Source organism: Amblyomma maculatum, chromosome 1 (genome assembly GCF_055883805.1).
Source record: "Amblyomma maculatum isolate TAMU_Amacu chromosome 1, ASM5588380v1, whole genome shotgun sequence".
NCBI classification, from domain to species: Eukaryota; Metazoa; Arthropoda; class Arachnida; order Ixodida; family Ixodidae; genus Amblyomma; species Amblyomma maculatum.
The window spans coordinates 58,957,762-58,972,314 of NC_139344.1; the positions used below are offsets into that span (position 1 = coordinate 58,957,762).

Below are 14,553 nucleotides of genomic sequence, written 5' to 3' on the forward strand. Positions count from 1 at the left end.
TCCCGGTGCCCTTGTACCGAGCTTTATACTATGGAGGCACAGGAAGTAATGTATTAAAACGCGTAAAGAAAATGCAAGTTGCTCCGGGAGCTAAAACGTTTTTCTTTATGCTACATACCGGTACTTTGAGTGTAAAATCATTTATGGAGGAGAAGGGTATGTTCCTACCGTAGGGGGCCCAATGTCTCATCTGCAAACAGCCAGAGACAATAGATCACGTGTTTTTGCATTGCTGGGAGGGGGTATATTTGTGGGATGTTCTGCAAAGGACAATAAAGAAACAGTTGCCACTTCATTCCCATGGCATTAGGTATTTGCCATTGGATAACCACGATGATATGCCGTTAGGCCAGGTTATGTTAATGTGCCTCCACAGTATATGGCGCGCACGAATGGCTGGTTATCACTGCGATCCAGATGCACGGCCAGCCCGCATGTATTTCCGTGAAAGTGTGCAGCGATGGCTCCACGGGCTTAAAGTGCAACCATGTGCTCCTGAGTGGCTGTCAAAGCTGGAACCTTTGACGGTGCTCAAGGAATTTTAACATGACAATGCCTGCCCCTCAGTGGGTGTTAGGCCACGCTAGCTACCTTTGTGTACATATATTATTCCTTTTTTCCTGTTGTTTTGAGTTTCAGTGCGGTGTATTTGTGTCAAAGCCAGGCAATAAAGAAAAAAAAAAGACAGCCGTGATCGTATAGTGGTTAGTACCTTGCGTTGTGGCCGCAATAACCCAGGTTCGAATCCTGGTAACGGCGTTTTATTTTACTTCATTTTCCGAATTTTACAACCCTTCTCTTAGCTCTCTTTTTCCTTCCTCTGTGGTTTCGTGTTCCTTGTCCAAGGTTCTAGATATCCTTGTCAACGGCGCATTCCATTTGCACACCGTCCCTCTCGGACAGCCGTCATGGTATAGTGGTCAGTACCTTGCGTTGTGGCCGCAATAACCCAGGTTCGAATCCTGGTCACGGCATTTTATTTTACTTCATTTTCCGATTTTTACAACCCGTCTCTTAGCTCTCTTTGTCCCTCCTCTGTGGTTTCGTGCTACTTGTCCAAGGTTCATTAGAACTAGATATCCTTGTCAAAGGCGCTTTCCATTCGCACACCGTCCCTCTCGGACAGCCGTGATCGTATAGTGGTTAGTACCTTGCGTTGTGGCCGCAGTAACCCAGGTTCTAATCCTGGTCACGGCATTTTATTTTACTTCATTTCCCGATTTTTACAACCCTTCTCTTAGCTCTCTTTGTCCTTCCTCTGTGGTTTCGTGTTCCTTGTCCAAGGTTCTTTAGAACTAGATATCCTTGTCAACGGCGCTTTCCATTTGCACACCGTCCCTCTCGGACAGCCGTGATTCTGCTTCCGGCCACGCCAGTGAACGGACGCAGGATGCAGGGCTCCTCAGGAGCGGCTTCAGCGGCCATGTCAGGCCGCGGTAACAGGACTGCTGATCAGAATAGCACTTATCAAGTTGTTTTGCCTGCACTGCCAACAGGTCGGTTTGTTTTGAATACGGTGTTTTTGCGTGCCGATATCAGGGCCCGCCCGTACCGGATGGAAGATTTTCGCGACGCTTTGGCACAGCATTCGCTGATCCCCGATGTTGTTGCGATGGGGGCGTATCGGATGAGCCATGTCTGGGCTGTCACTCTCAAGGGTTCTGAAGCGGTGACCAAGCTTGTTAGTGTAGGCGAGTTGTGTGTGAAAAACGGTCGCTGCTTGGTAATTGACCCGGCGAACCAGGATGTGCGGCTGAAACTTTACTGGCTGCTACACAACGTGCCAGACGAGGATGTCCGTGCTGCCTTTGCGCCGTACGGAAAGGTATCCGAAGTTACACGGGAGCGCTGGCGAGTTAAAGGTATGTTAGAAAAGGGCTCAACTACTAGACACGTCACGCTGAAGCTGAAAGCTGGCATGAAGCTCGACGACCTGCCGCATCAGCTGAATGTTAGCGGTGAGCTGGCGCTCGTTATTGTGCCAGGCAGACCCCCGCTGTGCCTACGCTGCCGGAGTACGGGTCACATCCGCAAAGAGTGCCGGGTTCCTCGCTGCGGAACCTGTCGACGGTTCGGGCATGAAGACAGCCAGTGTGCTCGTACCTACGCTAGCATTGCCGGGCCTGGGACCAGCGAAGACTCGTCCGAGTTAATTATGGACGAGGCGGATGCGGAGTAGGCTGCTGACATTAGAGGTCAGTCAACGAAACAGGACGCGCCTTCCATGACGGTTTTAAAGAAGAATAAGGTGACGGTTTCTAATGAACAGAATGAAACTCTGCATGTCTTGAACGTTCCATCCCAGGACCATGAAAGCACGTCAAAGGAAGCGCCAGAAGACGTAATCAAATTTTCTGATGCTGAGGACCATCTCAGTACTGAGCCTTCCTGTACTGATGCCATGGAGGTTGGGCCGGAGACAGCAGCCTTAATTGCCGCGAAACGTCCGCACGAAGAAAGCGTCGAGGAGACTCAGCTGCCAGGCGGTGTTTGTGGTGAACCGCCTCCGAAGACTGCGAGCATCCGAAGAGCAACTTTGCGACCGAAGCCGAACTTCTCGGCCGACACGCGGCAGGCGGGGAAACCGCCTCCGTAGTTTTGTGGTGTCCTGAACGATTTGTGGGTCGGCTGCCTACCGACCAGCGTCAGGAACATTCTGCAACCAAGAGGGGCGTGTGCGGAAAAAAAAATGAAAGGCGGTGCTTGGACTTCGTTTGAATGCAGCCCGATGTTATGCTGGGAGGACATTACATGCACACATACGCCGCTGTTCTTCAGAAGCGGAGGCCACGCAACCATGAAGGTACGGGCGTCTCTTTCTAATTCATGCCTCTTAAGCTTAATTTGCCGTTACACGTAGGTACTTTGAATGTCAGAGGGCTGGGAGCGAGAAGGCGACAAAGCCAGCTCAGTCGCCTCCTTCTGGATAATGATATAGATATAGCAGCTGTGCAAGAGTCAAAGATTGAGAGCCAAGAAAGCACTGACCGTATGGTGGCTTCTTTTCAAGCAAACGTTTATGTGTGTGTATGCCATTCTGTTGGTGTATCGGGTGGATGCCTTTTATTTATACGTAACACGCTGGGAGTAAGTGTAGAGTTCGTTTTTGTCTGTCCAAGTGGTCGGCATTTGGTTACTGATTTTACCTACTGTAATTTATGCCGGCGTGTTGTGTGTGTGTATGCTCCCAATTCAGAATGCGAACGTGAATTGTTTTTTGAGTCTATTGAATTGTGGTTGAAGGTCGACAAAATCTTGCTTGTACTTGGCGATTACAACTGTGTGTGCGCATCTGTGGACCGAGCGGCGAAGTGTAAACCTCGAAGAGACAGAAGCTCCGAGCTGTTGAATGCACTTGTGCATGAATACGGCCTTGATGATGTTGGTAGTGTGTTCTCCACTGGAAACCAACCAGAGTTCACGCACTTTCAGCGAGATAGCCATGCTAGATTGGACAGGGTGTATGCCTCGGTTGATCTTGTTTCCCTATGTACTGCATATGAGGTCTAACCTGTGTCTTTCAGCGATCATTGTCTCGTGAGTGCAGTGTTCGGTAGGGCAGGAAAGAAATCGCGCTTTAACTGGTACCTATGGAAACTGAATGCCAAACTTCTCGCCGATGAAGAGTTCCTTACGGAAGTTAAGACCGAGTTTGAAGATTGTCTGGATATGCGACCAGTAAGTTTTGCAGCGGAATGGGACAGCTTCAAAGATTGGGTGAAATTGAAATCCATAGAAAAGAGCAGTAAGGTGCGGCATAAAGAGAAAGAAAAAGAACTGAATGAACAACTTCAGTTTTTTTTTAGCATGGAAAGTACTGTGCCAGGGCATTTCGCCAGTAAAATACGAGAGATTAAAAGGGAGCTGGAAACAATCGACAGCGAAAGATACACAGCGGCTGTCATACGTGCAAGGGCTGAAAAACTTTGGGCTGGAGAAGTGCCGACAAAACGAGCCCTAGCAGACGAAAAAAGATACGCCTGCCAGAAAGAAATAATAAGTATAAGGTATGCCGGCCATATCACTGAAGATGCTAAAGATATTCAGCGTGCGGTGGCAGAGCACTTCGAAGAACTGCTTAGCGCTAAGCTTGAGACTGTAGGCGGCTTTCAAACAGATTTTCTAAGACTGATGCCTGCACTGGATGACGAAAGTAGAGCGCGCCTAGAAACACCAATAACGTTGGAGGAGATAGAAACTGCAATAGATGACGTGACACCTGGGAAAGCACCTGGGCCGGATGGTCTAAGCGCTGCCTTCTTTAAAACCTTTCAGCAGTATGCGGCTCAGTTTATGCTCGATGTAATCACTGAAGCTTATGAACGTAATACTGTTCCATTGTCTTTCGCTACATCGCACATTGTGCTAATACCCAAGACAGATGATCCGCAGAAACGACTGTTGGTGGGGTCATATCGACCGATTAGCCTCCCCAATGTTGACTACAAGGTGTATATGAAGGTTTTAGCAAAAAGACTGCAAAGCGTAATAAAAAAAACTGGTTGGGTCTCATCAAACGTGCGGCATCAAGGGTCGATCCATTGCCATGAATATACATGTCGCAAGAACCGTACTAGAATGTGTTGATGCACTCGGTGGTCAGATAGCCATGATGCAGTTAGATTTGGCGAAAGCCTTTGACCGTGTTTCTCACGAAATACTTTTTTCCATTCTGGAGCATTCTAACCTTGGAAAAGTCATAGTGGAGGGTGTTAAAATGGTTTACGCGAACTGCACGACCCGCATTATAGTGCATGTTGAACTGACTGACAGCATCGCAGCACGTTCATCGGTAAGGCAGGGCTGCCCGCTCTCACCCCTGCTTTTTGCACTGTATTTAGAGCCACTTTGCTTGGCTATCATTGATAGCGATCGCATTATAGGGTTCAAGCTGCAATCAGCACACGTGAAAATGCTAGCATATGCTGATGACATAGCAGTGTTTTGTGCAACTAGAAAGAGCATCTGTGAAGTTACGGGTGTCGTCCAAACATTTTGTGTTCAAACCGGATGTAAGATCAATTGGGAGAAAAGCTCTGGGTTTTGGCACGGGGATTGGGACGCGGCACCTGATTTCTTCTGTAAGCTGCGATGGTCTGCTCTCCCAACGCGATATCTAGGCGTGCCTTTAGATTGTTATCGAGATCCCAACGTGAACTGGATGGAAGAAACATCCAGAGCGAAAGAAAAAGCGGATGCCTGGCAAGGAAGGCAACTCTCAATGTTTTCGCGTGCTTCTATTTGCTATGTTTTTCTTATTTCGAGGCTGTGGTACCTCATGAATGTGTTGTGTGTCTCACGAACCTCAATTCAGAAAATGCACCGCGTTTTTGCTGTTTTTATTTGGGCATCCACATGGGAAAAAACCGACCGGACGAATTTGTTTATTTCTGTTAAAAGGGGCGGGCTTGGCCTTGCCCATTTGTTCTTGCGTCAAGTTGTTTCGCTATTTATATTCCTGCGTGATCAAAAAGATACCTTTCTGAGAACTGTGATGCAAGTGCGATTGCACAGGCTTCTCCCTGATTGGATTGTGTCATGTGAAAGCATGCCTGGTACTGTGACTGGCTACCTGCGCGAGGTTGTTTTTTCGTGCAAGTTGCTGGAAGTGCGGTTTTCTTTTGATTATCTTTTCAATGTTCCCAGAAAAAACTGTATAAAGATCTCATTGACGTGATGCTACCGGTGCCTTTTTACCGGGCATTACACTGTGGAGGCCCAGGGCAGGACGTTTTGAAAAGAGTCAAGAAGATGCCCGTGAGGCCATCTGCTAAAACGTTCCTTTTCAAACTTCACTCTAATACGCTCCCTGTTAAAACCTGGCTGAATGAAAAAGGTATCTTCGTCCCATGGACAACAAATTGCCTGTTGTGCAAAAAACCGGAGACAATTGAGCACGTCTTCTTACAGTGTTGGGATGCTGTCTTTCTATGGGACGTCCTCCAAAGGACAATTAAAAAGGAACTTCCCCTAACTCCGTACGGTATCAGATTCATTCCAGTGCAGAACGATGATGCACCTTATGATTAAATTATGCTTCTTGGCCTCCATAGTTTGTGGAAAACACGAATGCAGGTGCCTCACGCAGATATAAATACACGATCTTCGCGTGAAAACTTCATTGAAAGTGCGGTGTATATACGCGAAACTTTCAGGATGCAGCAGGATCCACCACAATGGCAATGTCTATTTGATGAAATGGTGAACCTGAAAAGATTTTAGCCGCGTACGCGTTAGCTCAAGTGTAGTTGACGTGTTTTATCATGTGTATTTTGTCTTTGTGTTTCACGGCAATAAAGAAAAAAAAAAGACAGCCGTGATCGTATAGTGGTTAGTACCTTGCGTTGTGGCCGCAATAACCCAGGTTCGAATCCTGGTCACGGCATTTTATTTTACTTCATTTTCCGATTTTTACAACCCTTCTCTTCGCTCTCTTTGTCCCTCCTCTGTGGTTTCGTGCTACTTGTCCAAGGTTCATTAGAACTAGATATCCTTGTCAACGGAGCTTTCCATTTGCACAGCGTCCCTCCCGGACAGCCGTGAAATGGCGAAAGATTATTTCGTATATTGATGAGGAACTAGAGCGTTCTATTTCCGGCCACCGGCGTGTACGGACGCAGAAGCATGAGCTCCGGCGGAGCGGCGTTTGCGGCCCAGGCCGGCCGCGGAAACAGGTTTTTTGACGCTTCGGCTGACGAGTATCAGGTGATTCTGCCAAGTTTGCCAACCGGGCGCATTGTGCTTAATACTGTTTTCATGCATGGTGATGTGAAGGCTCGGCCATACCGAGTTGAAGACTTCAGGGACGCGTTGGTTCGTCTTGGATTGCTCCCAGAGGTGGTCGCCCTGGGGGCGTACCAAATGAACCACGTTTGGGCAGTGACGTTTAAAGACGCCGAGGCCACACGTAAGCTGCTCGCTGTCAGTGATGTGAAAGTGAAGGACCATCGCTGTGTAATCGTCGACCCCAACAACCAGGGCGTCCGGTTAAAGATTCACTGGCTGTTGCATGGCGTTCCTGACGAAGACGTGCGAGCCGCACTGTTGCCGTATGGGACGGTGTCTGACATCGCAAGGGAAAGGTGGCGCGCACAAGGAGTTACCGACAAAGGGTCAACTACGCGCACCGTGTCCCTAAAGCTGAAGACAGGGGTGAAAATTGACGACATCCCACACCAGCTGCGAATTGCCGGTGAGCCAGCGCTCGTCGTCGTTCTGGGCAGGGCTCCCCTGTGCCTTCGCTGCAAGACGACGGGTCACATCCGGAAGGAGTGCCAGGTTCCGCGCTGTGCTCGTTGTCGTCGTTTCGGCCACGACGAACCGCAGTGTGTAAAGACATATGCAAACGTCGCAGGGCCCGTGAGGAACGACGACATGTCGGAACACCTCATGGACGAGGCGGATGCGGAAGAAGCAGCTAAGGAGTCAGGCACCAGCTCAGCAGAAACAACGGTCACTCCCCCCTCCCCAAACGCGGACGAGGTGAAGGAACAAGGTGTCAAGAATTTGCAAGCGTGTTCCGTCGGCGTCGCGGACGCTAAGGTGGCCAGCAGCAGCAACTCAACTGGGGACACGGAGGTCAGTCACAGCACAGTATTCATTCATGAGACATACAGCATGGTCGAATCTGAGGCAGCGAACTCGGCAGCGGTAGCGAAGCGGACACACGACGACACGGAGGACCGAACACCAGGTCACGAAAATGCAGACGTCGAAGGACCGCCGACAAAGACTTCCACGGCGGTACGGCGGGCGTCCTATCGGACTAGGTCGAACTTGTTAGAGAAAAGAGGAAGGGGCTGCATCGCTCCCACCTCAGACTTAACACCTGACACCATGGAGGGGTGCTCGGCCACAGACATCACTAAAGGTATGACCATGCTCCCGGGTATTCGTTCATCACCAATGATTTGCCTAGACAAAGCCATTAGATTCGCGACTATTAATGTTCGAGGGCTCGCAGCAAGGCGCAAGCAAAATCAACTGTTTCGTTTGGTTAGCGAGCTGGAGCTAGACGTCATCGCGATTCAGGAAACTAAAGTTGATGGTGAAGAAGAAACCGGGAGAATGGTTAGCCTTCTTACTTCAAGATACAATGCCGTTGTAAGTCATGCAGTTGGAGCAGCGGCTGGTTGTGTGCTGTTTGTGCGTCAGTGCCTTGGTGTCACAATTCAAGCTGTCACGACTTGTGCGTATGGCCGCTTCGTTGTTTGCGATCTCGTGCTGTATTCATACGAATGGCGCATCATTTGTGTTTATGCACCGAACAGCGTGGGCGAAAGGCGCGATTTCTTTGAAGGTATTCGTCAGTATTGCAACTCTGAAAGGCTAACTGTGATAATGGGAGACTTCAATTGTGTACTCTCCGCATCAGATAAAACGAGTAGAAGGCCGCATAGTGATGCCAGCACCTGTGTTCTCGCAGAATTGGTAAATGAGTTTAACCTTGTTGATGTGGCTGGGTGTCTGGAGGGTGGACGAGCGGCACAGTTCACTCATTTCCAGGCTTCTAGCCACGCTCGACTCGATAGGATGTACAGTACTCACGGATTGAAATAGGACACTCGGAGCGTGTGGCCGTCGCTGCATGCAAGGCAGTGTGGTAAACAACAGGCCGGCTGATTGGCGACCGGAAGGAGCAGTTCTGCTTTTTAGAAGTTCTCCCCCTCGCGCTATACCACAATGCAGCACCTTGGTTCCATGAGCATCCGCGGGCGGCGCTGCATGCAGCGACGGCCACGCGCTCCGAGTGTCCTATTTCAATCCGTGAGTACTGTACATATCTCTTGATCTGGTGCCTGTATGCCACGAATACCACGTTGCCAGTATCGCTCAGCGATCACTGCTTGGTCACCGTCACTATCGCTGGGAACAAAACTAAAAGTCAAGGATTTGACTGGCAAATGTGGAAGTTAAATTCAAAATTATTATCTGATGACAGTTTCCAAGCCGACGTTGAAAGGCATATAGCAAATATGAATGACAAAGGCGTAACAAAGTTAGGGGCTAAATGGGAGGTTTTTAAACAGAATGTCAAAATGACAGCATTGGAAAGATCGAGCGCTATAGCCAGACAAGAAAGGGCCGAAGAAAGGTCCCTTCGCGTGAATCTACAGCGTCTAATCGATGTGGAAAGCAATAACCCGGTTTGTTCATAGACGACATACGAGCCCTTAAGGGCAAGCTTGAACTACTCGACGCTGACCGATATCGCGGTGCCCTTGTCAGAGCTAGAGCCGAACGGCTGATAAGGGGGGAAGGTCCGACAAAAAGGGCGTTAGGCACAGAAAAGTGGCACGCTCGAAGGAATCAGATAGATGAAATTGAATACCAAGGGACCATTACCAATGAAAAAAAAGAAATCCAGCAAGCTTTCTTCGAGCATTATCGTCAGCAGTTCGCACGATGTGCAGTTGATATCGAGAGTTTCAAGAGAGTTTATTTGCCTTTAATGCCACAACTCGACGAAAAGACGACACGTGTGCTAGAGACCCCCATCACGGAGGACGAAGTGAAATGCGCTATTGGGAATTTGAACCCCGGCAAATCGCCTGGCCCTGATGGACTTAGCGCCGCATTTTATAAAGCTTTCCAGGATTTTCTCTCGCCGGTACTGGAAAAAGTGTATAATGAAGCATATGACCTTAATGTGCTGCCGCCGTCCTTTGCATCTTCTCATACTGTGCTAATTCCCAAAACGGAGGACCGAGGTCAATTACGCAGTGTTACCTCTTACCGGCCGATTAGTTTAACCAATGTCGACTATAAAATTTTTATGAAAATACTAGCTAAAAGTCTGCAAACAGTTATTAAAGATATTGTTGGAGACCACCAAACATGCGGTATTAAAGACAGGTCCATTTTTACGAACATTCACATCGCGAGGGCCATTCTTGAATGTTGCGATGCTGGTGGACTTGGAGTAGCAATGCTCCAAATAGATCTTGAAAAGGCTTTTGATAGAGTGCCCCACGACTTGCTTTTGTGTATATTAGACTATGTCAAGGTCGGATGCGTCATCAGAGAAGGAGTGGCTATGGCTTATAGTGCTTGTACAACTAGACTAATTGTGAACAAATCTGTCGGTGACAGTATTGCTGTCCAACGCTCAGTTCGTCAAGGTTGCCCCCTTTCACCTCTTCTCTTTTGTATCTATCTTGAACCCTTATGTTTAAGCACTATCAAGCATGAGAAAATGCGGAGCTTCAAGCTGCATCAAGCAGAAGTGAAGCTTTTGGCTTATGCCGATGATGTCGCGATGTTTTGTGTAGACTACGAAAGCATCGTAGAAGTTGTGAAAACTGTAAAAGATTTTTGCGCTGTAAGCGGCAGTGCTGTTAACTGGGGCAAGTGCCTGGGCTTCTGGCACGGTGACTGGCCAGCGACCCCAGGCATTTTTGCTAACATGAAATTTGTTACCAACCCTGTCAGCCACCTTGGTGCCCCTCTTGAATCGTATCGGGACAGTGACCCATACTGGAAAAACCAAGTCGGTAAATTGAAAGATAGAGTGGACAAATGGAATGGATGGCAGTGGTCTGTGTTTGCGAAGGCCACGATTTGTAATTTGTTTTTAGTGACAAAAGTTTCGTACGTGCTTCAAGTGTTATATTGTTCAAGAGCTAATGTCCAAAAGATGCATCGTATCTTTGCCGTCTTTGTGTGGGGGTCTTCGTGGGAACGGACAAGTCGGACAAATCTCTTCCGCCGGGTGAAGGACGGCGGGCTTGGTTTGGCACATCTGTTTCTGCGCCAGTTAGTCAATCGTTTCATGTTTTTCAGGAATGTGAAAAATCCATTTCTTCGTACGGTCTGTCAGTTACGCCTGGGTCAAGCTCTCCCGGGAATTGTCGTTTCTTCTGACCGCATGTCAGGAGGTGTCCACGGGTATCTAAGGGAAGTGGTCTTGGCGTACAGGTTCTTGATGGTGCGGTTTACTTTAGACTATTTGTGGAGTGTAAACCGGAAAAAAATGTATAAAGACTTGTGCGATGTGGTGCTTCCAGAACCGTTGTACAGAGCTGTGTACTCGTCTACCGGGGGCAAAAATGTTCTTAAAAGAGTGAAGAGGATGATGGTGCCGGCAGGGATGAAAACGTTCTTTTTAAGCTGCACACTGGAACATTGGAGGTAAAGAAATGGAAGGAACAGAAAGGGCTTTTTGTACCCTGGGGTGTCCACTGCATAATATACAGGAAAGAGGAGACGATTGAACACGTGTTTCTCGAATGCTGGGACGCCGTATTTTTATGGGACGTGCTCCAGAGGACGCTTAAAAAGGAACTACCCATAAGCCCACATGGTATTCGATTCTTGCCAGTAGAAGCGAACAATGATACACCGTTGGATCTTTTGATGCTACTGGCTCTCCACAGCATATGGAAAAGCAGAATGGCTGTAGAGCATGGTGACGTCGATGCACGTTCAAAGAGACAGCTATTTAGAGAGAGCATACGGGCATATGTGGATGAACAGAAAGCGTTAAAACTAGAGTCAGAATGGTTGGTTAGTTTTGAAGGGTTGTCACATATGAGGGATTTTTAATCCGACAACTTCAGCTAAGGAAGGCCGAAGCTTTAAGTCAATGCTTGATCTTTTATTTTGTCATGTTATTGATGTCACATGCGTCTTTTTTGTGTACGTCCTCGGTCAGGAAATAAAGAAAAAAAAATCCCGGACAGCCGTGATCGTATAGTGGTTAGTATCTTGCGTTGTGGCCGCAATAACCCAGGTTCGAATCCTGGTCACGGCATTTTATTTTACTTCATTTTCCGATTTTTACAACCCTTCTCTTCGCTCTCTTTGTCCCTCCTCTGTGGTTTCGTGCTACTTGTCCAAGGTTCATCAGAACTAGATATCCTTGTCAACGGAGCTTTCCATTTGCACAGCGTCCCCCCCGGACAGCCGTGATGGTATAGTGGTTAGTACCTTGCGTTGTGGCCGCAATAACCCAGGTTCGAATCCTGGTCACGGCATTTTATTTTACTTCATTTTCCGATTTTTACAACCCTTCTCTTCGCTCTCTTTGTCCCTCCTCTGTGGTTTCGTGCTACTTGTCCAAGGTTCATTAGAACTAGATTCCCTTGTCAACGGAGCTTTCCATTTGCACAGCGTCCCCCCCGGACAGCCGTGATCGTATAGTGGTTAGTACCTTGCGTTGTGGCCGCAATAACCCAGGTTCGAATCCTGGTCACGGCATTTTATTTTACTTCATTTTCCGATTTTTACAACCCTTCTCTTCGCTCTCTTTGTCCCTCCTCTGTGGTTTCGTGCTACTTGTCCAAGGTTCATCAGAACTAGATATCCTTGTCAACGGAGCTTTCCATTTGCACAGCGTCCCCCCGGACAGCCGTGATGGTATAGTGGTTAGTACCTTGCGTTGTGGCCGCAATAACCCAGGTTCGAATCCTGGTCACGGCATTTTATTTTACTTCATTTTCCGATTTTTACAACCCTTCTCTTCGCTCTCTTTGTCCCTCCTCTGTGGTTTCGTGCTACTTGTCCAAGGTTCATCAGAACTAGATATCCTTGTCAACGGAGCTTTCCATTTGCACAGCGTCCCCCCCGGACAGCCGTGATGGTATAGTGGTTAGTACCTTGCGTTGTGGCCGCAATAACCCAGGTTCGAATCCTGGTCACGGCATTTTATTTTACTTCATTTTCCGATTTTTACAACCCTTCTCTTCGCTCTCTTTGTCCCTCCTCTGTGGTTTCGTGCTACTTGTCCAAGGTTCATTAGAACTAGATTCCCTTGTCAACGGAGCTTTCCATTTGCACAGCGTCCCCCCCGGACAGCCGTGATCGTATAGTGGTTAGTACCTTGCGTTGTGGCCGCAATAACCCAGGTTCGAATCCTGGTCACGGCATTTTATTTTACTTCATTTTCCGATTTTTACAACCCTTCTCTTCGCTCTCTTTGTCCCTCCTCTGTGGTTTCGTGCTACTTGTCCAAGGTTCATCAGAACTAGATATCCTTGTCAACGGAGCTTTCCATTTGCACAGCGTCCCCCCCGGACAGCCGTGATGGTATAGTGGTTAGTACCTTGCGTTGTGGCCGCAATAACCCAGGTTCGAATCCTGGTCACGGCATTTTATTTTACTTCATTTTCCGATTTTTACAACCCTTCTCTTCGCTCTCTTTGTCCCTCCTCTGTGGTTTCGTGCTACTTGTCCAAGGTTCATTAGAACTAGATTCCCTTGTCAACGGAGCTTTCCATCAGTGGGAGTTCAGTGGGTGCCGGAACTGCAATTAAACGCCCCCACGACGCAGCCGGCGATCTCGACGACATGCCGTATACAAGCAGTGTTGACGAGCCGCCTGTGAAAGCGGTGCAGGGACGGCGGTCGTCCTTCAAGCCGCGACCTAACATCGCAGCGGAACGAAAACCTGTCGACAAGCCACCCCCGCCGAAAAGCGAGACCGGCCAGCCGGGCGGCTCCGGAGGCGTCTAGCGGCTTGCTAGACGTTAAAGGTAAGCACCATGCTCCTGGGCCTACCTCATGATTAGAGCAACAATGGCACCTGAACCGTCTCTAAGTGTAGCCACGTTGAATGTCAGAGGACTAGCGAGCAAAAGAAAACAAAGTCAATTGTATCGGCTGATAACAGATAATGACATTGACGTACTAGCTGTTCAGGAGACAAAAGTCGAGGGAGAAGAGGAGACTGGGAGCATGGTGCTGCGTTTTACCTCAAGGTACTACGCTCTGGTTAGCCACGCTGTTGGGTTGTCGGCAGGATGCGTACTCTTTGTCAAAAAGTTACCGGGTCTTACTGTGCAGAGCATCACATCAGGGTCCTCTGGAAGACTCGTTATTTGTGATTTTAGTTATTGCCAAAGAGAATATCGGGTTATTTGCATATACGCACCAAATGCAGTGGATGAGAGATATAATTTTTTCGCTATGGTTCAGCAATATGTGGACCCTGAAAAATGCCTCATTATTTTGGGGGACTATAACTGTGTACTGAATTCTAGAGACAAAACCAGCGGCACGGCTTTCCGAGATAAGAGCACAGATTTATTAGCCGATATTGTTACCGCAGCCGAGTTAATCGACGTGGCCGAAGTCCTAGAGAGTGGACAGGCAGTGAAGTACACTCATTTCCAGGGGACAAGCCACGCACGCCTAGACCGGGTTTATGTAGCACTCGACTTGATCTCAAAATGCCGCACTTACACCGTGCTACCGCTGTGTTTTACTGACCACTGTCTGGTTAAGTGCGTAATAGGAACAAAGAAAGAAGTTAGGAAGTTTGCTTGGGATATGTGGAAAATGAACGTTAAGCTTCTCAACGACGAATATTTTGTAGCAAAAGTGACAGAAGAAACCAACAGAATAAATATGAACGATTACTGTAAGGTGGGACAACAGTGGGAACTATGCAAAGAGCAAATCAAAATCACAGCGATTGATAGGGCCAGTTCGATTCGATTTCACGAAAAAATTAAAGAAAACGAACTGCAGAAAACACTAAAGATGTTAATAACAGAGGAATGCAAAAAGCCAGGCGTTTTCAAAGATGACGTGAGGATTATAAAACAGCAATTA

At 48.1% G+C, this 14,553-nt stretch overlaps 1 protein-coding gene and 9 non-coding genes across 10 annotated transcripts; all 10 read left to right on the top strand.

The window, feature by feature from the left end:
- The first annotated feature begins 902 nt into the window (after window positions 1-902).
- Window positions 903-974, top strand: TRNAH-GUG (transfer RNA histidin (anticodon GUG)). Its single transcript has one exon. It is a non-coding gene; the product is annotated as a tRNA-His (tRNA).
- A 5,339-nt stretch (window positions 975-6,313) lies between these two features.
- TRNAH-GUG (transfer RNA histidin (anticodon GUG)) lies at window positions 6,314-6,385 on the top strand. Its single transcript has one exon. It is a non-coding gene; the product is annotated as a tRNA-His (tRNA).
- A 222-nt stretch (window positions 6,386-6,607) lies between these two features.
- On the top strand, window positions 6,608-14,543 carry LOC146202504 (uncharacterized). The gene is made up of 2 exons (XM_084601438.1): window positions 6,608-7,508; window positions 13,221-14,543. Exons 1-2 carry the CDS (start codon window positions 6,625-6,627, stop codon window positions 13,450-13,452), a joined length of 1,116 nt encoding a protein of 371 aa, XP_084457564.1. The 5' UTR covers window positions 6,608-6,624; the 3' UTR covers window positions 13,453-14,543.
- Window positions 11,681-11,752, top strand: TRNAH-GUG (transfer RNA histidin (anticodon GUG)). Its single transcript has one exon. It is a non-coding gene; the product is annotated as a tRNA-His (tRNA).
- Window positions 11,904-11,975, top strand: TRNAH-GUG (transfer RNA histidin (anticodon GUG)). Its single transcript has one exon. It is a non-coding gene; the product is annotated as a tRNA-His (tRNA).
- TRNAH-GUG (transfer RNA histidin (anticodon GUG)) lies at window positions 12,127-12,198 on the top strand. Its single transcript has one exon. It is a non-coding gene; the product is annotated as a tRNA-His (tRNA).
- On the top strand, window positions 12,349-12,420 carry TRNAH-GUG (transfer RNA histidin (anticodon GUG)). The gene has a single exon. It is a non-coding gene; the product is annotated as a tRNA-His (tRNA).
- On the top strand, window positions 12,572-12,643 carry TRNAH-GUG (transfer RNA histidin (anticodon GUG)). Its single transcript has one exon. It is a non-coding gene; the product is annotated as a tRNA-His (tRNA).
- Window positions 12,795-12,866, top strand: TRNAH-GUG (transfer RNA histidin (anticodon GUG)). The gene has a single exon. It is a non-coding gene; the product is annotated as a tRNA-His (tRNA).
- Window positions 13,018-13,089, top strand: TRNAH-GUG (transfer RNA histidin (anticodon GUG)). Its single transcript has one exon. It is a non-coding gene; the product is annotated as a tRNA-His (tRNA).
- Window positions 14,544-14,553: the final 10 nt, after the last annotated feature.

What these genes read in the sequence shown, in the direction of transcription:
- LOC146202504 (XM_084601438.1), top strand. Translation starts at nt 6,625, where the DNA reads ATGAGCTCCGGCGGAGCGGCGTTTGCGGCCCAGGCCGGCCGCGGAAAC. An exon ending in GAACAAGGTGTCAAGAATTT is followed by an intron (nt 7,509 to 13,220) that starts GCAAGCGTGTTC and finishes GCTTTCCATCAG; the next exon opens with TGGGAGTTCAGTGGGTGCCG.